General features: G+C 47.0%; 2 protein-coding genes across 3 annotated transcripts in view; one reads left to right on the plus strand and one right to left on the minus strand.

Moving 5' to 3' along the window:
• The window catches only part of LOC139559144 (upstream-binding protein 1-like), a 27859-nt gene extending 6043 nt beyond the window's left edge, over window positions 1–21816 (minus strand). The window contains exons 1-15 of the mRNA XM_071374889.1: window positions 21565–21816; window positions 18423–18639; window positions 16105–16262; window positions 15675–15748; window positions 15435–15540; window positions 15251–15357; window positions 15001–15153; window positions 14717–14827; window positions 14521–14628; window positions 10116–10219; window positions 9972–10026; window positions 9758–9851; window positions 8769–8859; window positions 6522–6640; window positions 1498–1640 (exon numbers count right to left, since the gene is read on the minus strand). Coding sequence (XP_071230990.1) covers window positions 1498–1640; window positions 6522–6640; window positions 8769–8859; window positions 9758–9851; window positions 9972–10026; window positions 10116–10219; window positions 14521–14628; window positions 14717–14827; window positions 15001–15153; window positions 15251–15357; window positions 15435–15540; window positions 15675–15748; window positions 16105–16262; window positions 18423–18538 — 1539 coding nt within the window. The 5' untranslated portion in view covers window positions 18539–18639; window positions 21565–21816. The remainder of the gene's footprint in view (window positions 1–1497; window positions 1641–6521; window positions 6641–8768; window positions 8860–9757; window positions 9852–9971; window positions 10027–10115; window positions 10220–14520; window positions 14629–14716; window positions 14828–15000; window positions 15154–15250; window positions 15358–15434; window positions 15541–15674; window positions 15749–16104; window positions 16263–18422; window positions 18640–21564) is intronic.
• LOC139559145 (putative nuclease HARBI1) lies at window positions 1686–5664 on the plus strand. 2 transcript variants are annotated; one of them, XM_071374891.1, is made up of 11 exons: window positions 1686–2328; window positions 2608–2678; window positions 2766–2942; window positions 3033–3094; window positions 3177–3263; window positions 3351–3392; window positions 3461–3634; window positions 3714–3749; window positions 3848–4402; window positions 4684–4795; window positions 4890–5664. In XM_071374891.1, the coding sequence occupies exons 1-8, from the start codon at window positions 2171–2173 to the stop codon at window positions 3747–3749; spliced, it is 807 nt and encodes a 268-aa protein (XP_071230992.1). In that variant the 5' UTR covers window positions 1686–2170; the 3' UTR covers window positions 3848–4402; window positions 4684–4795; window positions 4890–5664. The 2 variants fall into 2 exon arrangements, with proteins under 2 accessions (XP_071230992.1, XP_071230991.1); XM_071374890.1 differs by lacking the exons at window positions 1686–2328; window positions 2608–2678; window positions 2766–2942; window positions 3033–3094 and adding an exon at window positions 4472–4587 and having other exon boundaries at window positions 3351–3749.
• Window positions 21817–23542: the final 1726 nt, after the last annotated feature.

The following is a 23542-nucleotide window of genomic DNA, read 5'->3' on the forward strand; positions in this document are numbered from 1 at the left end:
TGTGTGTGTACCTGGTCACTGAACAGTGTGTGTGTGTACCTGGTCACTCAGCAGTATGTGTGTGTGTACCTGGTCACTCAGCAGTATGTGTGTGTGTGTGTGTGTGTGTACCTGGTCACTCAGCAGTATGTGTGTGTGTGTGTGTGTACCTGGTCACTCAGCAGTATGTGTGTGTGTGTGTACCTGGTCACTCAGCAGTATGTGTGTGTGTGTGTGTGTACCTGGTCACTCAGCAGTATGTGTGTGTGTACCTAGTCACTCAGCAGTATGTGTGTGTGTGTGTGTGTGTGTACCTAGTCACTCAGCAGTATGTGTGTGTGTGTGTACCTAGTCACTCAGCAGTGTGTGTGTGTGTACCTAGTCACTCAGCAGTGTGTGTGTGTGTACCTGGTCACTCAGCAGTGTGTGTATGTGTACCTAGTCACTCAGCAGTGTGTGTGTGTGTACCTGGTCACTCAGCAGTGTGTGTATGTGTACCTAGTCACTCAGCATCAGCAGTATGTGTGTGTGTGTGTGTGTGTGTGTGTGTACCTGGTCACTCAGCAGTATGTGTGTGTGTACCTAGTCACTCAGCAGTGTGTGTGTGTGTGTACCTGGTCACTCAGCAGTGTGTGTGTGTGTACCTGGTCACTCAGCAGTGTGTGTATGTGTACCTAGTCACTCAGCAGTGTGTGTATGTGTACCTAGTCACTCAGCATCAGCAGTATGTGTGTGTGTGTGTGTGTGTGTGTACCTGGTCACTCAGCAGTATGTGTGTGTGTACCTGGTCACTCAGCAGTATGTGTGTGTGTGTGTACCTAGTCACTCAGCAGTATGTGTGTGTGTGTACCTAGTCACTCAGCAGTGTGTGTGTGTGTACCTGGTCACTCAGCAGTATGTGTGTGTGTACCTAGTCACTCAGCAGTATGTGTGTGTGTGTACCTGGTCACTCAGCAGTGTGTGTATGTGTACCTGGTCACTCAGCAGTATGTGTGTGTGTGTGTGTACCTGGTCACTCAGCAGTATGTGTGTGTGTACCTAGTCACTCAGCAGTGTGTGTATGTGTACCTGGTCACTCAGCAGTGTGTGTATGTGTACCTGGTCACTCAGCAGTGTGTGTGTGTGTGTGTGTGTGTACCTGGTCACTCAGCAGTATGTGTGTGTGTGTGTGTATCTGGTCACTCAGCAGTATGTGTGTGTGTACCTAGTCACTCAGCAGTGTGTGTGTGTGTACCTGGTCACTCAGCAGTGTGTGTGTGTGTACCTGGTCACTCAGCAGTGTGTGTGTGTGTACCTGGTCACTCAGCAGTGTGTGTGTGTGTGTACCTGGTCACTCAGCAGTGTGTGTGTGTGTGTACCTGGTCACTCAGCAGTGTGTGTGTGTGTGTACCTGGTCACTCAGCAGTGTGTGTGTGTGTGTACCTGGTCACTCAGCAGTGTGTGTGTGTGTGTACCTGGTCACTCAGCAGTGTGTGTATGTGTACCTGGTCACTCAGCAGTGTGTGTGTGTGTGTGTACCTGGTCACTCAGCAGTATGTGTATTCCTGTGGGTCCTTGTCGGTAGACCTGGTTGATCTGTCCCAGTGGAACACTACACACACACGCCATCTTCCTGATCAACTCAGCCGCAGTCAGCTCCTCCAGGTACAGAGCATGGTACACTGCACACACAGATTAAAAGAGGTGAATACAGTAGAATGGAGACACACACAGAGGTGTTTACAGTATAATGGAGACACACAGATGTGAATACAGTAGAATGGAGACACACACAGAGGTGTTTACAGTAGAATGGAGACGCAGGCTTTAACATTTCTGTTTATACATGCGCTTTCCCATTCTTTCTGAGTAAGTACAAACAGTATATTTAAAAGGGTCCGTCTGCATTTCAAACCCTGCCACTGTTTTGAGAAAAGGGGCTGGATAAATTCACCTATGGATGCACGGGCTTGACCATCCATGACCAGGGGCCTGTTGCACAAAAGTAGAATTAAGACATCCGGGATAAATGACTCAGCTGAGCTCAATGAAGCCAAAACATGTGCGTCCAGGCTTAATTGGTTGCACAAAGACCAAGCCAGGATGAGCAGACACGGATTCATTAAGCCAGGTGAAACCAATCCTGGATAGGTGCGCGCTCACGGCTCACTCAAATAGACCCCGCCACAGATCACAGATTAACTGATTTACCATGGCAACTAGAGCCGCGTACTTTTCCCCGTCGGAAGCACAAATCCTCATGGAGGCATACGAGGAGGTAAAAGATATAATTAAGAAGAAAGGCAACACCGCCACAGTGATAAAGCAAAGAGAAAAAGCGTGGCAAAGTATTGCAGACCGCCTGAATGCGTAAGTAGTGCACAATTACACACTCACCGCTCTGCTGAAACATCACAATTACAATTCAAATATTTAATTCACATCTCCAAAAATGCAGTTGTACTGTAATTATGAAACGGTTAAATTTTTAATTGAAATGCACTGCAGATATGAGTGAAATTGTGTAAAGTAACTCCATCACACTGTATAAAGCTATGATACATTTTTTGATATTTTTACTGAAAACAAGACAAAAATACCAAGTAATTTTTTGCAGTGTGACTCCATTAAATGTGTGTGTGTGTGTAGATTAAACATGAACGGGCCAAAACGGACATGGCAGCAGGTCAAAATCAAATACAAGAACATTCTGCAGAATGGTATGGTCCCTGACTAATATTTAACAAAGCACAAGCATATATTGTACCCAGAAGGTGCCTGCTCACACATTGTCTGTACTGTTTTAGCAGTGAAAAAGAATACCCACAGACAAGGCACGGGTGGTGGGTCACCAAAGGCTGACCTTACCCCAGCAGAGGACATGGCCTTGGAGCTAAATAAAGGCAGGCCCGTCTTAGAGGGGATCCCTGGGGGGAAAGAGACGAGCATAGGTTCCTCCCAAGATGCCACCCGCTTCATTCAAGGTATGTCCTTCCATCTCTACATGGGATACAACCACATTCATATTGAATCAATTTGGACTGTCTGACTTTGGTTTACCTATTGCCTTGCAGTGTCTGGCAGCACTGTGTTCCTGTTAGAGCCACCAGCACAAGCACCAGACGATGCTGATCCAGTGAGTACTCCATCAAAGGCATACTGTAGGCCTGGCATGTCTTGTCTACTAGCTTCAATATGAATCCGATTAAATGTGATAGGGTGAAGGCCCCAGTGCAGCAGGAACAGCACATGATGGAGACGATGATGAGGAGGAGACCATCTCTCTGGATTCCAGAAGGCATGAGGTATCATGTTAAGACTGTGAAAGTACTATTTACTCTACAATGGTGAGGAGTCCTCATCAAAATCAAAAAATCTAATTTCTTTTACAGGACCCAGATGCTATACAGTGGGAAAACCAGCCTGGCAACATAGTGCGTATTAATAAAAGGACACCACATCCTGCCAAATTCCAGCTGCGCTAATTGTATTGTGTTCACAGAGCTCACAAGCTATCAGAAAGTTGTATGGCAACCACCTCCGGCGCCAAATAGAACTGGCAGACATAGACATTCAGTACAAGAAGAAAAAGATGGAAAATCTTGCACTGGAGTCCGAAATAAAAAAGAGGACAATTAGGAAACTGGACCTTGAAATAAAAAAACTTGAGAGGGAGGTGAGATATGCCTTCAATGTACACTGTATGCTAACTGTAACACAAATGTATTAATCATTATTTTTCTTTCCTCCCCCAGCTCCAAGAAGATGACACAGCTCAAAATAAAAATTAGGTATATTCTCGTAAAGTCAAGTGAGCCATGACATATGAGCTCTTATTGTGAGCACACAGGACGGTGGCATCTTTCTAAGGTTTTTTTTATTTTCCCAGCAATCAGTACAACCAAGTCATCGTTATAAGGCATCGCCCTCTTTTGCCCACCCCCCCAGCACCAGGTGTGGCCACTAGCCTATATGAAGGCCCAAAATTGTGTGTTCCTTTCTGCTCTGACAATGGCATGCCCATTCGTGCGAGATGTGGTGGATGAAGAAGCACTTGTGCTGAGGAGAGCCTTCAGGCGAGAAAGGGTCTTCAGGGACCGGTTGGACCCACTGGCCTTCCCTGATGACCATCTATATGAAAGATACAGGTTTTCTGCAGATGGCATCAGGTATCTATGCAGACTACTGGGTCCCAGGATTAAGCACCGCACTGCACGGAGCCATGCACTGAGTGTGGAGCAAATGGTTTGTGTGGCCTTGCGCTTTTTTGCTAGTGGAGCCTTCCTGTACTCAGTGGGGGATGCAGAACAGCTGAACAAGGCCACAATTTGCCGCACAATAAGGAGTGTGTGTCTGGCTATCAAAGCATTAGCAGATGTCTTCATCTCCTTCCCTGGCCACAGAAGACTCTGTGACATCAAAGAGGAGTTCTATAGGATTGCAGGTAAGAGGATCTACAAATTACAGGACAACTGTTAACACATAGTAGGATACTCATTACTTTGTGTGACAGGTTTCCCCAATGTCATTGGTGCAGTGGACTGCACACACATAAGGATAAAAGCCCCCTCAGGTGCCCATGAGGCCGATTTTGTGAATAGGAAATCCTTTCACAGCATTAATGTTCAGGTGAACATAACTTTTTGATATTGTCCATTGACGAACACTCTGCATTGCCAGTGATGTGCATTGATTGGTGTAATATTCCTCATCTTATGATTTCAGATGGTCTGCAATGCTGACTGTGTGATCAGCAATGTTGTGGCAAAATGGCCTGGCTCAGTCCATGACTCCAGAATCTTTCGGGCCTCTGAAATCTATCAGTGCCTATCACAAGGTAAGCCACACAACCCCTATTTATAACCATCATGGCTGTGTCAAGAATATCACTGTGTTTATGAGGTAGTAATGATGAGATTTTGTGTTGACAGGTGAATTCTCTGGTGTGTTGCTGGGAGACAGGGGGTATGGCTGCCAGCCTTTTCTCCTGACACCTTTCACAGACCCCCAGGAAGCACAGCAGGCCTACAACCATGCCCATGCCAGGACCAGGGCCAGAGTTGAAATGACCTTTGGCCTCCTGAAGGCACGCTTTCACTGCCTTCACAAATTAAGGGTCAGCCCTGTTAGGGCATGTGATATTACTGTGGCTTGTGCTGTCCTCCACAATGTGGCCTGCCTGAGGAAGGAGAGGGCCCCCAGAGTGCCACCAGCCATGGACTGGGACAATCCGGCAATCTTCCCTGATGACGACAGTGGTCAGCTGCTGAGGGACCAATATGTGTTGAATTATTTTAGTTAGTATGTGTGCTTTCAATTTTGGTTAAATATGTCCTGCGGTGGCAGAGGAATTTGGGTTTTTTTGGGTTCGTTTTTTGACGAATTTGGCCTCTTATGATGTTTGTGCGGTATACTGTGTGTAATACAAGGCTGCAGGGAGGCTACTGCATCCATTCATTTGTCTGTTCAGTTGATGTGTATGGATTTGTCCTGCATTTATTTTAGTGTGCAGACATGCAGGGTGTGTTATATACAGACCTTTGAATGTGTATGTATCATTTTGTATAATATGCTTGGATTCTGTGCTTTCCATCTTGTAGAGTCACTGTGACTTCAGTTTCGAAAGGAGCTGATGGTTTACCTGCTTTGTTTTGTCCTTATTCAATAAAGGAACATAATGTTACACATTGTGTTTTTATATTCATATGGAATGTGTATTTGTTTATATGACAGAGTACTAGGGCCACACTGAAGAAAAAGGATAAAGTCATAAATTTATGAGGCTGGTTCTTTCTGCAGAAAAGCTACATATTGTTTTTACAGTTTTGATACTTATGACAATGTGATACTTAATATTCTGGCACATCAGCATGTCTTTGTTTATGAAACCATACTGAAGTACAATTTCACGAAATGCCCCACATCTGTCATTTTAACAACTGTCCTCCTTTAAAACAACTGGTTACAATATTATGACTTGTGTTTTTTCCCCCTCTGTGGCCCTAATATTCTATCATTTTATATATAGCCTTATAGTCTATGGGAAACTGTAAATTATCTAATGATAGCAACATCATCTAAAAATCATTTTTTATCCAAAATCATTGAAATTAATGATCACAAACGTTTAAATAATAACAGTGGGTCTAGTTATATGTGATAACAATGTATAGTGAGCAGTGAAATAACTATTGGTTTCCATTTGTGGTGACTGCTGACTGACATTAGGGATGAGATTAAATAGATCCTGGAATTTAGCCTGGTCTGGAGCAGGCTAGCTCCACAGAATAAATCTCCATGGTAATTTATACCATAACATATCCTCCTGCCCCCTATCCATCTTTAGTGCAACCGGATTACGGATCAATTGAGCCAGGATCACCAAGATATCCTGGCTTAATCCCTTATCCTAGTTTTGTGCAACAGGCCCCAGGTTTCCAGGCTAAACTGTGTTTGCAAACATTGGAGTAAAACAAGCATAAATCCTGGGTTTTGATGGGGATTTAAAAGTGGATGTGAAAACTGCAGATTGGCCATTTAAGCATAAACTCAAACCAACAGACCGTATAAATGAGGTGTGTCACTGCGCTCTCTGTTCCGGCTGTCACTGCGTCTCTCCAGCAGGGGGCTCTCTACCTCACACTCCAGACACACATAGAGGGTCAACCTGGGACACACCGACCTGCAGGAACACAGAGACATGTTAGCAACACATACACATTTCCATACACCCCCCCCCTCTCTCTCTCACACATACCCCCGTCTCACATACGCCCCTCTCTCTCTCTCACACATACCCCCCCTCTCTCTCACACACACACACACCCCTCTCTCTCACACACACACACCCCTCTCTCTCACACACACACACACCCCTCTCTCTCACACACACACACCCCTCTCTCTCACACACACACACCCCTCTCTCTCACACACACCCCTCTCTCACACACACACACACCCCTCTCTCTCACACACACACACACCCCTCTCTCTCACACACACACACACCCCTCTCTCTCACACACACACACACACACACACCCCTCTCTCTCACACACACACACACACACACCCCTCTCTCTCACACACACACACACCCCTCTCTCTCACACACACACACACACACCCCTCTCTCTCACACACACACACACACACCCCTCTCTCTCACACACACACACACACACCCCTCTCTCTCACACACACACACACACACCCCTCTCTCTCACACACACACACACACACCCCTCTCTCACATACACCCCCCTCTCTCACATACACCCCCCTCTCTCACATACACCCCCCTCTCTCACATACACCCCCCTCTCTCACATACACCCCCCTCTCTCGCTCTCACACCCCCCTCTCTCACATACACCCCCCTCTCTCACATACACCCCCCTCTCTCACATACACCCCCCTCTCTCACATACACCCCCCTCTCTCACATACACCCCCCTCTCTCACATACACCCCCCTCTCTCACATACACCCCCCTCTCTCACATACACCCCCCTCTCTCACATACACCCCCCTCTCTCGCTCTCACACCCCTCTCTCGCTCTCACACCCCCCTCTCTCGCTCTCACACCCCCCTCTCTCACATACACCCCCCTCTCTCGCTCTCACACCCCTCTCTCGCTCTCACACCCCTCTCTCGCTCTCACACCCCTCTCTCGCTCTCACACCCCTCTCTCGCTCTCACACCCCTCTCTCGCTCTCACACCCCTCTCTCACACCCCTCTCTCGCTCACCCCTCTCTCGCTCTCACACCCCTCTCTCGCTCTCACACCCCTCTCTCGCTCTCACACCCCTCTCTCGCTCTCACACCCCTCTCTCGCTCTCACACCCCTCTCTCGCTCTCACACCCCTCTCTCGCTCTCACACCCCTCTCTCGCTCTCACACCCCTCTCTCGCTCTCACACCCCTCTCTCGCTCTCACACCCCTCTCTCGCTCTCACACCCCTGTCTCGCTCTCACACCCCTCTCTCGCTCTCACACCCCTCTCTCGCTCTCAAATACCCCCCCTCTATTCAATGGACTTTATTGACATGGGAAACATATGTTTACATTGAAAAAAACAAGTGAAGTAGATTATAAACAACAGTAAACATTACAGTAAACATTACACTCAGAAGTTCCAAAAGAATAAAGACATTACAAATGTCATATTATGTATATATACAGTGTTGTAATGATGTGTAAATAGTTCAAGTACAAATAAATAAACATAAATATGGGTTGTATTTACAATGGTGTTTGTTCTTCACTGGTTGCCCTTTTCTTGTGGCAACAGGTCACAAATATTGCTGCTGTGATGGCAAACTGTGGTATTTCACCCAGTAGATGTGGGAGTTTATCAAAATTGGCTTTGTTTTCAAATTCTTTGTGGATCTGTGTAATCTGAGGGAAATATGTGTCTCTAATATGGTCATATGGCAGGAGGTTAGGAAGTTCAGCTCATTTTGTGGGCAGTGTGCACATAGCCTGTCTTCTCTTGAGAGCCAGGTCTGCCTACGGCGGCCTTTCTCAATAGCAAGGCTATGCTCACTGAGTCTGTACATAGTCAAAGCTTTCTATAAGTTTGGGTCAGTCACAGTGGTCAGGTATTCTGCCACTGTGTACTCTCTGTTTAGGGCCAAATAGCATTCTAGTTTGCTCTGTTTTTTGGTTAATTCTTTCCAATGAGTCAAGTAATTATCTTTTTGTTTTCTCATGTTTTGGTTGGGTCTAACTGTGTTCTCCCTCCCCCTCTCTCCCTCACCCCCCCCCCTCCCCTCCCACCTCCTCCCTCCCTCCCTCCCCCCTACCTGGATCTGAGTGTGTAGAAGAGTCTGATTCCATCAGCAGCTCCACAGATCTGAACCAGGTCATCCCGGGTCAACTTTAGTAAGTCAAAACCTACACAACACAACAGGCTGTCTTTAACAACACAACAGGCTGTCTTTAACAACTCAACAGGCTGTCTTTAACAACTCAACAGGCTGTCTTTAACAACACAACAGGCTGTCTTTAACAACACAACAGGCTGTCTTTAACAACTCAACAGGCTGTCTTTAACAACACAACAGGCTGTCTTTAACAACACAACAGGCTGTCTTTAACAACACAACAGGCTGTCTTTAACAACACAACAGGCTGTCTTTAACAACACAACAGGCTGTCTTTAACAACTCAACAGGCTGTCTTTAACAACTCAACAGGCTGTCTTTAACAACTCAACAGGCTGTCTTTAACAACTCAACAGGCTGTCTTTAACAACACAACAGGCTGTCTTTAACAACACAACAGGCTGTCTTTAACAACTCAACAGGCTGTCTTTAACAACACAACAGGCTGTCTTTAACAACAGGCTGTCTTTAACAACTCAACAGGCTGTCTTTAACAACACAACAGGCTGTCTTTAACAACACAACAGGCTGTCTTTAACAACACAACAGGCTGTCTTTAACAACACAACAGGCTGTCTTTAACAACTCAACAGGCTGTCTTTAACAACACAACAGGCTGTCTTTAACAACTCAACAGGCTGTCTTTAACAACTCAACAGGCTGTCTTTAACAACTCAACAGGCTGTCTTTAACAACTCAACAGGCTGTCTTTAACAACTCAACAGGCTGTCTTTAACAACTCAACAGGCTGTCTTTAACAACACAACAGGCTGTCTTTAACAACACAACAGGCTGTCTTTAACAACTCAACAGGCTGTCTTTAACAACTCAACAGGCTGTCTTTAACAACTCAACAGGCTGTCTTTAACAACTCAACTTACACTAGGGACCAGGGAAAGAGTGGGTACCTGAGAAGTGGGAGAAGAGCCGTGCGTAGCTGTTGAAGCGGTTTTTGACAAGCCACTTCTGAGTCTCCGGGATGGTGGCTGTAGGACTGAGTTGCTGGAGAGAGACAGAGACAGAGACAGAGAGAGAGTGTGAGTTGGGGGGGATTGATTTTCAACATGAGAAGTTTTTACAGGATTTGAGACGTCCATGAGAATGTGTGTGGTGTATACTGACCTCTGTGACGACTTGGCTGACAGTGTCTGCCTGGTGATTGGGCGACGATGAGCCACTGGAATACAACAGTCACAGTCAGCATTATCTCACTATGTCCACACAGACAGAGTTCCTTTCTCTCTATCCCTGAACGCTCACACACACCTGTCGGGTACGGAGGAGGCAGTGTACGTGGAGAGGGGTGTGGAGGTGAAGGAGGGACCAGCCGTCCGGGGAGGGCCGACGTAAGCATCAGGCCACGGAGAACACTGACCAGAGAGAAGAGAGAGAAGTTACAACAACACACTACCGTAAAGCATTGCTGTCACCACCTACTAAGCAGGGTTTCCGTCTGGAAAATGTGGCGCCGGACATTTGAACGGCACCATTTTAATTGAGACATTTACCATACGAGTTCGGTGACTAACCCGATTAGGGCGTCCACTCACTGTCTGTCAGAATGACAGCAATCACATTTTAGTAATTCATACGAACTGAACCTGCGAGGATGCAATGACGTGTGTCCTTCCTACACTTTAAAGATGTTGGAATAACTGTCCACGTGTACTTTCCCTCAGGTCAACAAGACGAGTAACGAACAGCAAAATCACTAGTCTGTAAATCTACTGTACCTCATAGTAGAACAGTTGACCTATTCTATTGGTCAGCTTGTCGAGAAAGAAATAGCCTATTGCCAAACAGACTCTGGGACGACAGATCCCAAATTCATTCAGCCAGTAGACCTTGGTTACATACAAACATGCTAAAAAAGCAATGAGTCTGACTCAACAGATCAGAACGTTTAGCTTAATGTTGATAAACTACTATTTCACATTATAGGCAGTAGGCTACGCGTCAATGTGCATTTGGCTACCGGACGACGAAAGAACGTTGACAACCAATAAAACCGGAGAGAAATAGGCTACTGGTTTCTATGGCACATGGACGTCTTTATAAAATAATTGTCTCCACGGATACGGTGGGATTTTGCCTAGGCTACTGAAACACGCCTCATAATATATGTAGTAAAACGTTCCCGGTTTGAAACAATAGGCCGGGCGCAGTGCACGCTGACCAAGTCGCTAGGTGTACGGTGTTTCCTCAGACACATTGGGTGCGGCCGGCTTCCGGGTTAAGTGGGCATTGTGTCAAGAAGCAGTGCGGGTTGGTTGGGTTGTGTTTCGGAGGACGCACGGCTCTCGACCTTCGCCTCTCCCGAGTCCGTACGGGAGTTGCAGCGATGAGACAAGACTGTAACTACTACCAATTGGATACCCGAAATTGGGGGGGGAAAAAATAAGAAGAAAAAAGATTTAAAAAAAAAAACGTTTTGAAACACTGAAGCATCTGTAGGTTTCCAGAAAGCTGCCTCCAGCTCAAAGTGGTGTGAAGCGCTGGTGAAGCCAGACTTTTGTTATTTTATTTATTTCACCTTTATTTAACCAGGTAGGCTAGTTGACAACAAGTTCTCATTTACAACTGCGACCTGGCCAAGATAAAGCATAGCAGTGTGACACAAACAACAACACAGAGTTACACATGGAATAAACAAAACATAGTCAATAATACAGTAGAAAAAAAGAAAACAAAAAGTCTATGTACAGTGAGTGCAAATGAGGTAAGATAAGGGAGTTAAGGCAATAAATAGGCCATGGTGGCGAAGTAATTACAATATAGCAATTAAACACTGGAATGGTAGAATGTGCAGAAGATGAATGTGCAAGTAGAGATACTGGGGTGCAAAGAAGCAAGATAAATAAATACAGTACAGCCTTCAGTTGCCTACCTACGCATTTGACTGGTGAATGGGAAGCGCGCTTCAGTTACCAGTTGAGAAATAAAAACAGTTGCCATTTTTAATGTTGGTCCCTCAAGAAAACCTTTTAACACACAAATGCATTTAGAATTGTTGCGCCATGATTGGACTTATAAAAGTGCCTTCTGATCAATTTTCCACTCAAAGGCTCCGTATCTGTAGTCTCCGTATCTGTAGTCTCCGTATCTGTAGGCTCCGTATCTGTAGTATCTGCCGGCTCCGTATCTGTAGTATCCGTAGGCTCCGTATATGTAGGCTCCGTATCTGTAGGCTCCGTATCTGTAGGCTCCGTATATGTAGTATCTGTCGGCTCCGTATCTGTAGTATCTGTAGGCTCCGTATATGTAGTATCTGTCGGCTCCGTATATGTCGGCTCCGTATATGTCGGCTCCGTATCTGTAGTATCCGTATCTGTAGGCTCCGTATCTGTAGTATCCGCCGGCTCCGTATCTGTAGTATCCGTAGGCTCCGTATCTGTCGGCTCCGTATATGTCGGCTCCGTATCTGTAGTATCCGCCGGCTCCGTATCTGTAGTATCCGTAGGCTCCGTATCTGTAGTATCCGTAGGCTCCGTATCTGTCGGCTCCGTATCTGTAGTATCTGTAGGCTCCGTATCTGCCGGCTCCGTATCTGCCGGCTCCGTATCTGCCGGCTCCGTATCTGTAGGCTCCGTATCTGTCGGCTCCGTATCTATAGGCTCAGATGGTACATAAACTGTAGTATCTGTCGGCTCCGTATCTGTCGGCTCCGTATCTGTAGGCTCTGTATCTGTCGGCTCCGTATCTGTCGGCTCCGTATCTGTCGGCTCCGTATCTGTAGGCTCCGTATCTGTCGGCTCCGTATCTGTCGGCTCCGTATCTGTAGGCTCAGATGGTACATAAACTGTAGTATCTGTCGGCTCCATATCCGTCGGCTCCGTATCTGTCGGCTCCGTATCTGTCGGCTCCGTATCTGTAGGCTCCGTATCTGTCGGCTCCGTATCTGTAGTATCTGTCGGCTCCGTATCTGTAGGCTCCGTATCTGTAGTATCTGTCGGCTCCGTATATGTCGGCTCCGTATCTGTAGTATCCGTAGGCTCCGTATCTGTCGGCTCCGTATATGTAGTATCTGTCGGCTCCGTATATGTCGGCTCCGTATCTGTAGTATCCGCAGGCTCCGTATCTGTCGGCTCCGTATATGTAGTATATGTCGGCTCCGTATCTGTAGTATCCGTAGGCTCCGTATCTGTCGGCTCCGTATATGTAGTATCTGTCGGCTCCGTATCTGTAGTATCTGTCGGCTCCGTATCTGTAGTATATGTCGGCTCCGTATCTGTAGTATCCGTAGGCTCCGTATCTGTCGGCTCCGTATCTGTAGTATCCGTAGGCTCCGTATCTGTCGGCTCCGTATATGTAGTATCTGTCGGCTCCGTATATGTCGGCTCCGTATCTGTAGTATCCGCAGGCTCCGTATCTGTCGGCTCCGTATATGTAGTATATGTCGGCTCCGTATCTGTAGTATCCGTAGGCTCCGTATCTGTCGGCTCCGTATATGTAGTATCTGTCGGCTCCGTATCTGTAGTATCTGTCGGCTCCGTATCTGTAGTATATGTCGGCTCCGTATCTGTAGTATCCGTAGGCTCCGTATCTGTCGGCTCCGTATCTGTAGTATCCGTAGGCTCCGTATCTGTCGGCTCCGTATATGTAGTATCTGTCGGCTCCGTATCTGTAGTATCTGTAGGCTCCGTATCTGTAGTATCTGTCGGCTCCGTATCTGTAGTATCTGTAGGCTCCGTATCTGTAGTATCTGTAGGCTCCGTATCTGTAGGCTCCGTATCTGTAGTATCTGTCGGCTCCGTATCTGTAGTATCTGTAGGCTCCGTATCTGTAGGCTCCGTATCTGTAGGCTCCGTATCTGTAGGCTCCGTATCTGTAGGCTCCGTATCTGTAGGCGTATGCTGTGCACGTGTGATAAGTACATAACGAATATAAAACGCATGTCAATTTAATTCCACAAAATGAACCTATAGACCGATAAGCATGACCAGTCAAATGTATTTCCATCAACTGGTATTCCCATCAGTGAACAGCCTAAACAGCATTATTTTGCTATTCGATTGTTCTTATTTTCCCAGACAATTGGCGGGTAGCAATATTATTTATTGGCTGAAAGAAACAAAAAAAAACGGCCAAAAGCCGGCTATGACCGGCTGACGGAAACCCTGTTACCAAGCATCATTCAACTACATATTCACTACCTGGACAGGAGGAGAGGGACATTCAACTATATATTCACTACCTGGACAGGAGGAGAGGAACATTCAACTATATATTCACTACCTGGACAGGAGGAGAGGAACATTCAACTACATATTCACTACCTGGACAGGAGGAGAGGAACATACAACTATATATTCACTACCTGGACAGGAGGAGAGGACCATACAACTACATATTCACTACCTGGACAGGAGGAAAGGAACATTCAACTATATATTCACTACCTGGACAGGAGGAGAGGAACATTCAACTACATATTCACTACCTGGACAGGAGGAGAGGAACATACAACTATATATTCACTACCTGGACAGGAGGAGAGGACCATACAACTACATATTCACTACCTGGACAGGAGGAAAGGAACATTCAACTATATATTCACTACCTGGACAGGAGGAGGAACATACAACTACATATTCACTACCTGGACAGGAGGAGAGGACAGATATGAAAGCAGGATAAATATACACTAATATATAAAAAGGACTCTTACACTGCCCCTCTTGGCCAGCGAGTCCCCACAGTCAGCCGGCAGCGTCCTCTTGCTGGACTTCTTCAGCTCATTGTCTCCCGCTTCCTCTATGATGGGCTCCAGCCTCATCTAGACACACACACACACAATCTGAGCCAACCCTGTTAAAGTGCTGTACAGTGTTCCAGTCCCGATTAAAACCCTGAAATGGACCAACCTCTGATAGGATGGTGGTGTTGTAGGAGGATTGGTACTTCTCCTTCTCTTGAGACGTTCGTTTCTCCATCTTCTCTCTGTCCGTCTTCTGTTTCCTGTCTGCCCCCTTTGGCTGGGAGGAGGAGGGAGAGAGCAAGAGAGAGAAAGAGAGGAATGATGAAAGGAAAAGGGGGGGATACCTAGTCAATTGTACAACAATGTATTCAACTGAAATGTGTCTTCCTCATTTAACCCCTCAATAAGGTGGTCTGACTTGGTGTCAGTGTGACGTCTGTGTGTGGGTACCTTGAAGACTTTGATTTGACAGGAAGCAGAGTGGAGGTGTTCGGTGTACTCTCCGTCGTCTCCCTGTCTGAAAGTGTCCAGCTGGATCCTGAAGGGAACTCCCTTCTCTCCTCCATGCTTCCTAGGGGTGAACTCTGTACTGATGCAGTGAACCTACACACACACACACACACACACACACGAGGAGGGTTAGGTTGAAAGATGGAGAGAATAGAGTGAGTTAATGTGACTACAGGGGAGTGAGTGTTACCTGCACAAACACAGAGGCTCTCCTGCTGAGGTCCCAGAGGAACTCGGCAGCGTTGAGCTGGGAGGGGTTGGCCTTGGGCTCCATGATACCCACTGACAAGGGGATGTCTACACACACACACACACACATTACATACATATACTGTCAGAGAAATACACACACACACATACTTGTGTGTTCTTACCGATGTCTAGGAGACGGTCTCCAGGGCGATTCCACTTCCACCCCTCCAGCTGCCGATGCTCTGTGTACTGGAGTCTCCTGTCATGGAACACCACCCTAACGATGCTCTACACACACACACACACACACACACGTTACGAAACACCACCCTAGCAACGCTCTAAAAACAACCGCAACATCCATAACACAGCCACAAAGAAACCATGAGACACAGACCGACAGACAAGCTGAACATACTGACCTTCACACTCCTTTTGTTTATCTCTGATAACTCCAGCTTCCTGTTGTCCAGCATACGGATCTCATAAGACTGGCCTGAGAGACAGCGAGGGGGAGAGACAGCGAGGGGGAGAGACAGCGAGGGAGAGAGACAGCGAGGAAGAGAGACAGCGAGGGAGAGACAGCGAGGGAGAGAGACAGCGAGGGAGAGAGACAGCGAGGGAGAGAGACAGCGAGGGGGAGAGACAGCGAGGGGGAGAGACAGCGAGGGGGAGAGAAACAGAGTAAAGACGAGGCAGTCTGAGTGATTGAGTATCTCTGCTGTTTGAAAACATACAACATCCCTTCTTGCTGTTGAGAAAGCGCTGCTAAGCATTACTGTGTGTGTGCGTGCGTGCGTGTGTATATATAGCGCATCGTTAAGACGGTGTTCCATGACAGGACTAAGTCACCTTGGTTTAGGTAGGTGAGCGTCTCGTCGTGTAGTTTGACAGCAGGGGAGGTGGCAGCACAGAGAACATACTGGAAGGGAGGGTTCAGACCGCTGCTCTCACTGTCTGAAGGAAGACTGGAGTCTTCCTGTTTAAAGATGGGCAGGGCCAGCACGTCACTGGACAGAGACACAAAGAGAAAAGCATTAGGGTGAGGAAGACGGCCCTGTTGAAACAGTAATAGCACACACGCACACACACACACACACTTGGCAGCAGCTCCAGACAGATAGCCTGTCCTCAGCTCACCCTGACAGACCCTGGCACTAGCGGTTGAGGCAGAGGTGTGTGTGTGTGTGTGTGTGTGTGTGTGTGTGTGTGTGTGTGTGTGTGTGTGTGTGTGTGTGTGTGTGTGTGTGTGTCCTACATGCCAATAGAAGGAATGTGGTCATGCTCCCTGCAAAGGTTCAGGTTAATTGAGTTCACTTGGAAAAGAGTCGGCAGTCTGAAAACCAAGTTCATAAAACGCTCTAAGGTCAAGTCAAGCTGTAGAGTCCTGTGTTTGATAGGTGACAGGGTTCCACTGCATGTCTTGACTAGCTTCCACCAATCAGATCAATGACAGGGGGTAAGTAAATATGGAACAACGGCAGGGAAAGAGGGAATAATTGTAGAACTATAGGAACAGACCCGTCTTATTAAGACAGCTGCTTCAGACAGAGGGCCCCTGTCCCACCCAGCCCTGATGGCCCCTGCATGCCAGTCACAGGGCCACTGCCCCACCCAGCCCTGATGGCCCCTGCATGCCAGTCACAGGGCCACTGCCCCACCCAGCCCTGATGGCCCCTGCATGCCAGTCACAGGGCCACTGCCCCACCCAGCCCTGATGGCCCCTGCATTCCAGTCACAGGGCCACTGCCCCACCCAGCCCTGATGGCCCCTGCATACCAGTCACAGGGCCACTGCCCCACTCTGCACTGCTACCAAAGAAACTTCAGCGGGGTGTATTCATAACTCAGATTCTGTTGCAAAACAGTCGATTGCAAAATAACATTTTTACTCCAAATGCTGTTGAGTTCCATTTTGTTCTTAAACGGAAGGTTGTACTTCAGTCGTGTCTCTCTTAATTATTATTTGTATTTTTAAAGAGTCTGGAAGAAGTTGGAAGGAACCCCGGGGACTTTGTTCCCCTTTAGAGAACGGAAGAATCAATAATTTATAGACATGCAGCTTGTGACCATTCAGATTATTGGAATGGCAACACGTGGAAACGACACAATTCAAATTAAACTTTCAGGAACCCAACAGCTTTGACGTCGGGACCAAGAGCGTTTGGTAGTAAACGGTTTCCTGTGAAAAAAAAAAAAGTGTTTTTGTAACAGACTAAACGTTTTGCAACAGAATCTGAGTAATGAATACACCCTTGCTTCCTGACACACGAGGAGCCAGCTCCACTGGCTAACGGAGACATTCTGTTCTTACGGAGCCCCACAGCTGCTCTCTAGACATGGGAGACACTTACACAGGATCCTGATAAGACAGCTGACAGTGCTGGGAACTCTTATCCCACAGAAACACAACATCCCTGACACAAACATCTGTGGGGAAGACACACACACACACACACTCTTACACTTAGGGAGCTGTTGCGGTGACAGTGAGGGTGGTGTCACACTGAAATAAGAGATGTGTTTGTTCCTGACTGTTCCACAGTGGAGCATCTGACTGGTACAGCTACAAACCCCCCCTGAGCATCCCAGCTGATTGCTGCCATAGCAACCCCCACAGTTCCACCACAAGATGTCATCACTCCGAGAAGTGCCACCCAGAGAGACAGTTATGGCTAGAAGAGATCCAGCCTTTGTCACATTAACAGCATTGACTTTTCATAGCAGATTAGGAGAATTAGGTTAAGCTGGATGCCTTATAGCAATGTCCCAGAGACGGGGGGGGTGGGGGGAGAGCTTATCCCCACTCCGTCCCTGGGCTGTGCTTACAGGGTTTATGTACCATGCATTCTGCTGATGCACCCTTTATGTGTCTGGTAGGCTATTAAAGCCCTCTGTCCTCCGTGGCAACCTGCTGTGACACCCCCCCCTCCATCCCTACACACTCCAAAACAAAGAACAACACAGACTGACAATACCACACAGAGGGGATGGGATACCACACACACGACTGTAATTCAGATGGATGCAGTGTGTGTGTATTGTGTGCATCTCCGCCAGGGGGTTCAGGAGAAAGAAAGTTGGAAGAGTTTTTTACCTTCCATCTCCTGTTCAGACACACTGATATATAACTGGTTGAGTAGGTCTTGTATATCAAGCAGGCTTTCTAACCTCATACTGTATGCGCCAGCCCCCAGCTCCTGCCCGATGCCCGACAGACTGGCATCAAAGTCGTGTACCAGCCCTGACTCGATGGTGGCATCGTCCATCTTCAGCACCCAGGCCATGGTACCCAGCTCCTTCTCCTCCGCCTCTAGCCGAAGGGCCGCCAGATTTGTCTCCGGGGACGGGACCGCAGCTAGCAGGCTAATAAACCACTGCTGGTGGACTGGAGACGATGAAGAGAAAGTTAGCTAGCTAGTTGTTGTTGCGTTGGCCACTACTGGCTAAATAACTGTAAGCTACTGGTGGTTGGCTAAGATGCTAGTTAGCTACAATAGCTAGTTAGCTAAAAGCAACTAACTAGCTATAGTACCTATAGTACCTAAGGCGAATTGATAGCATGCCGCACTAGCCCGATATCTCACCATAATATGGCTGCAAGTGAAAGTAGCAATCTGGATTGATATGAAGCCAACAACCAGACTAGCTAGCTAGGTACAGTTAGCAGGCTAAGCTAACAACAGAATCCACAACCATCACGACGTGTGTGCTAAATAACCTTTTGCTCAAAGTTAGCTAGCTAAACGCTCCACCCCTAATAACTAGCTACCTAGCTAACTGGGACAATCTTCACGCCATTTCGATACAAAGTGATTTCTGTAGCAGGTTAGGAGAGCATTTTCGCTAACCCCTTTTCCTAACCTTAACCTCAGACTCTAGCCGGCAGATCCGACTCGCTTGCTTACAGCTGCACTAGGGTCGGACAGGCTTCTTGTGTACATTAAGACATGGCAGAGCAGGAACGTGATATGGCTCCAAAACGTACTTCAATCCAGGGACGAGAAACGCATTGTACTTCGAATTGTATCATTATCCCAACTGTTAGACCAAAAACAGTGGCAGGTAGCCTGGGTAAGTAACCGAAAGGTCGCTGGTTTGAATCCCCTAGCCGACTAGTTGAAAAATATGTCTGTGCCCTTGGCGTCTGCTAAATGCACATGTAAACGTAATATGTAGAAAAAACTAAATTTCCTGGTTGTTAAAATTGTACTAGTTCACTGAATTTCAGTTTGTGAGACAAAACAAGCAGTCATTGTATCGAGAATCATTGTACCATCTTTACCCTCTGAAATACACTCAGTGGCCAGTTTACTAGGTAAATCAAAATGGTTCGCTCCTACACACAGTGAGTCACGTGGCCGTGGCTTGCTATATAAAGCAGGCAGACAGGCATTGAGGCATTCAGTTACTGCTCGATTTAACGTTAGATTGGGCAAAACTAGTGACCGAAGAGATTCTGAGCATGGTATGGATTGTCGATGCAAGGCGCACCGGTTCAAGTATCTCAGAAATGGCCCGGCCTCCTGGGCTTTTCAAACACGACAGAGTCGAGGGTTTACAGAGAACGGTGCGACAAACACAAAACATCCAGTCAGCGGTAGTCATGAGAGTCAAAACAGCTCGTTACTGAGAGGTCGAAGGAGAACGGAAAGAATCATGCAAGCTAACAGGAGGGCCACAAAGAGGCAAATAACGGCACAATACACCAGTGCTGTGCAGAACAGCATCTTGGAACGTAACACGTCGTCCGTTCTTGTCACGGATGGGCTATTTGCAGCAGATGACCACACAGGGTTCCACTCCTATCAGATAAAAACAAGAAGAAGCGGCTCCAGTGGGCGCGCCATCATCAACAGGAGACAATTGAAAAGTGGAAAAACATTGCCTGGTCCGACAAATCCCAGTTCCTGTTGAGGCATGCTGATGGCAGAGTCAGGATTTGGCATAAGCAGCATGAGTCCATCCTGCCTGTTGTCAACGGTACAGGCTGGTGGCAGTTGTGTAATGGTGTGGGGGATGTTTTTCTGGCACAAGTTATGTCCCTTGATACCAATTAAGCAACATGTCCATGCAACGAAGAATTCAGTCTTTTCTGGGTACTAGATTTTTATTTAATCTTTATCAGATGGGTGTACCTAATAAACTGTCCGCTTGTATATTTTCCATAACCAATAATATTGTATTTTCAGCTGTTTGAAGCTGGTATACAAAACTTAAAAGTACAAGACGCAAAAACTAAACTTAAGCATGGGAAGCATAGAATGTGCACATAGAACAGATCTACCGCTGCTTTCAATGAGAATGACAAGATCTATAACCCCCCCCTTTTCTCCCCATCCAATTACGATCTTGTCTAATCGCTGCAACTCCCCAAAGGGGCTCGGGAGAGGCGAAAGTCAAGTCATGTGTCCTACAAAACATGACCTGCCAAACCCGCCCGCTTAAGCCGGAAGCCACCGCAATGTGACGGAGGTAACACAGTTTCCACCTACCGAAGTCAGCCTGCTGGTGCCTGGCCCGCCACAAGGAGTCGCTAGACCGTGATGAGCCAAACCCTCTACTAGCACGGAAGACACTGGGCCAATTGTGTGCCGCCCTATGTGACTCCCGGTTGGTTGTGACACAGTCTGGGATCGATCCTGAGTCTGTAGTGACGCCTCAAGCACTGCGACGCGCCTATTACTCACATTTCTATGTGAATTTAATTAGTTCGCCCAAAAAGTTATATTGCAGCTTTAAGTAAACTGCTGTATTGAACAACAAAGGAGCTGATTGGCTGACTTCCATTCAAAAATGGCTTCTGCTATCTAACATGAGAACCAAAAGGACAGTTTTTCGGAAAACTAGCAGTTGTTCAATCTTCTCGGCGTAAGAGTTGGGATAATGGGACAATTCGTAATACAACACATTTGTCATTCCCTGGATTGAGGTACGTTTTCGGAGCCATATCTCGCTGTGTCTTTTAATCTACATGGGAAGGCTGTCTGACCCTAGTGCAGCTGTAATCAAGCGGGTCGGATCTGCTGGCTACTCCTAATCTGATACGAGAAAGGTCACTAAATGTATCTCAGTTGCGTGAAAATTGTATTTCCCCTAGCTAACTAGCGCGAGTTAGCTCACTTTCTGTCCTCAAAAGTAAATTTTGCTGGCGACATGGCACATCGTCGCATGCCATAGCTACCTAGCTAAGCAACATTACGTAAATGCAGGGAGGATGTTGTTGAGTCCACACACCACATTCACACGCCATGTCCGTCTGAACTAGTGAGCTAGCATTAGCAGTCTAGTAGCATTATAAAACTTCACTTGCATTTGATTCACGGATGTTTGGAATCCTCCTATGAGAAGCTCGCAGCCAGCGCTTCCTGTGCCCTCCGAAACCTCTCTCCTTTTTTCATCGCGGACTCGTGTGACCAGGGCTACAGTTCCCGGTCGGTTAAATAAGACTCTTTAACGATCAGAACAGTAGCGGTTGACACATATGCAGGCAGCACGAACATGGCTTCCCATCAGACAGAGCCCTCTCAAAACCTTGCGGACTGTCGCCAGTCGCAGGGGGAGATGTCGCGGGGCCAATCAGAAAGCCGCTCTGTTGCCAAGCGCACCCAGCTCAGCCAATGGGCTCCGTCAGAGCTTTTGCCAAACCCTTCTACGTTATAACGCCGATGTGACCAGTTCATATCATGTTCACTCACCCCATCACATACAGAGACATATTCACAATACACAAATGCATAATTCAAACGAGACAACAAAAATCTGTTAAAAATACTCTGATACAGACTAGCAGGCTCACAGGCGGGTACCCCTCTGCTTCCAGAGAACAGTGTGTTCCTACTGTAGAAAATAGAGGGGGGAGGGGGTAGATGTGTGTTGGACCAAAGGCCAACAGCCAGATGTGAAGTTGGATGTATTTAGTGGGAATGATTGTAATGTGCATGTGATTTAGGACAGGGACACAGATGCTCTTTAGGCCACTTGCACCAACCCTTCTGTGTCTGGATGTCAAGCTACCAGAGTTCCGTTTGCATTTATAGAGGACACAAATTACAGTCATAAATCTTCAGTCCTGCAATAGCAGAACTACCCAACCCGTACCTTTTTTGAGTTGATCATGTTACATATTAACCTGTGAATCGGACACTGCTATTTACTTTGGCCACCAACATTGTGTCATTACAATATCCCATGCCTCACACATTTGATAATCGGACTGAATCAAAATAGACAAGAGAATTCCATGAAGTTTGAGAGGAAATGTGAAAGGATCCAAGAGACAACACACATTACTGGGTTGACCTGAATGGCTTTCCAAGAGGTGTTGAGTTCCTGTGTGGTCTAGTCTCACTCCTGACTTTAATCTGCTAAAATAATAAAATAGGAGACAAGGTTTGGATATTGCTGTCCATCAATGATTCCCAAACAAACCTAATGAACTTGAGCAATTCTGACAAAAACAATGGATATACACTATATACCAAAGTATATGGACACCCCTTCAAATTAGTAGATTCGGCTAGTTCAGCCACACCCGTTGCTGACAGGTGTATAAAATTCAACCACACAGCCATGCAATCTCCAGTTCGTCAAACTTATTCCCTGCTAAAGCTGCCTCGTCAACTATAAGTGCTGTTATTGTGAAGTGGAACAGTCTAGGAGCAACAACGGGACCGCCGAGCGCTGAAGCGCGTAAAAAAAAAAGTCTGTCCTTGGTTGCAACACTCACTACCGAGTTCCAAACTGCCTCTGGAAGCAACTGTTAGTCTGGAGCTTCATGGAATGAGTTTCCACGGCCGAGCAGCCGCACACAAGCCTAAGCTCATGGCGCAATGCCAAGCGTTGGCTGGAATGTTGTAAAGCTCACCGCCATTGGACTCTGAAGCAGTGGAAATTAGTACTCTGGAGTGATGAATCACGTTTCACCATTTGGCAGTCCTACGGACGAATCTGGGTTTGGCGGATGTCAGGAGAACACAACATGGCCGAATGCGTAGTGCCTACTGTAAAGTTTGGTGGAGGAGGAATAATAGCCTGGGACTGTTTTTCATGGTTCGGGCCCCTTAGTTCCTGTGAAGGGAAATCTTAACACTACAACATACAATGACATTCTAGATGATTCTGTGCTTCCAACTTTGTGGCAAGTTTGGAGAAGGCCCTTTCCTAAGTCCGCATGACAATGCCCCTGTGCACAAACTGAGGTCCATACAGAAATGCTTTGTCGAGATCAGTGTGGAATGAACTTCACTGGCCTGCACAGAGCCCTGACATCAACCCCATCGAACACCTTT

This window comes from Salvelinus alpinus, chromosome 29 (assembly GCF_045679555.1).
Source record: "Salvelinus alpinus chromosome 29, SLU_Salpinus.1, whole genome shotgun sequence".
NCBI classification, from domain to species: Eukaryota; Metazoa; Chordata; class Actinopteri; order Salmoniformes; family Salmonidae; genus Salvelinus; species Salvelinus alpinus.

Coding starts and splice junctions, on each gene's coding strand:
- LOC139559145 (XM_071374890.1), top strand. CDS start 3,931: ATGAAGGCCCAAAATTGTGTGTTCCTTTCTGCTCTGACAATGGCATGC. Junction 4,588..4,683: donor TTCACAGCATTAATGTTCAG/GTGAACATAACT, acceptor TTATGATTTCAG/ATGGTCTGCAATGCTGACTG. Junction 4,796..4,889: donor CTATCAGTGCCTATCACAAG/GTAAGCCACACA, acceptor TTGTGTTGACAG/GTGAATTCTCTGGTGTGTTG.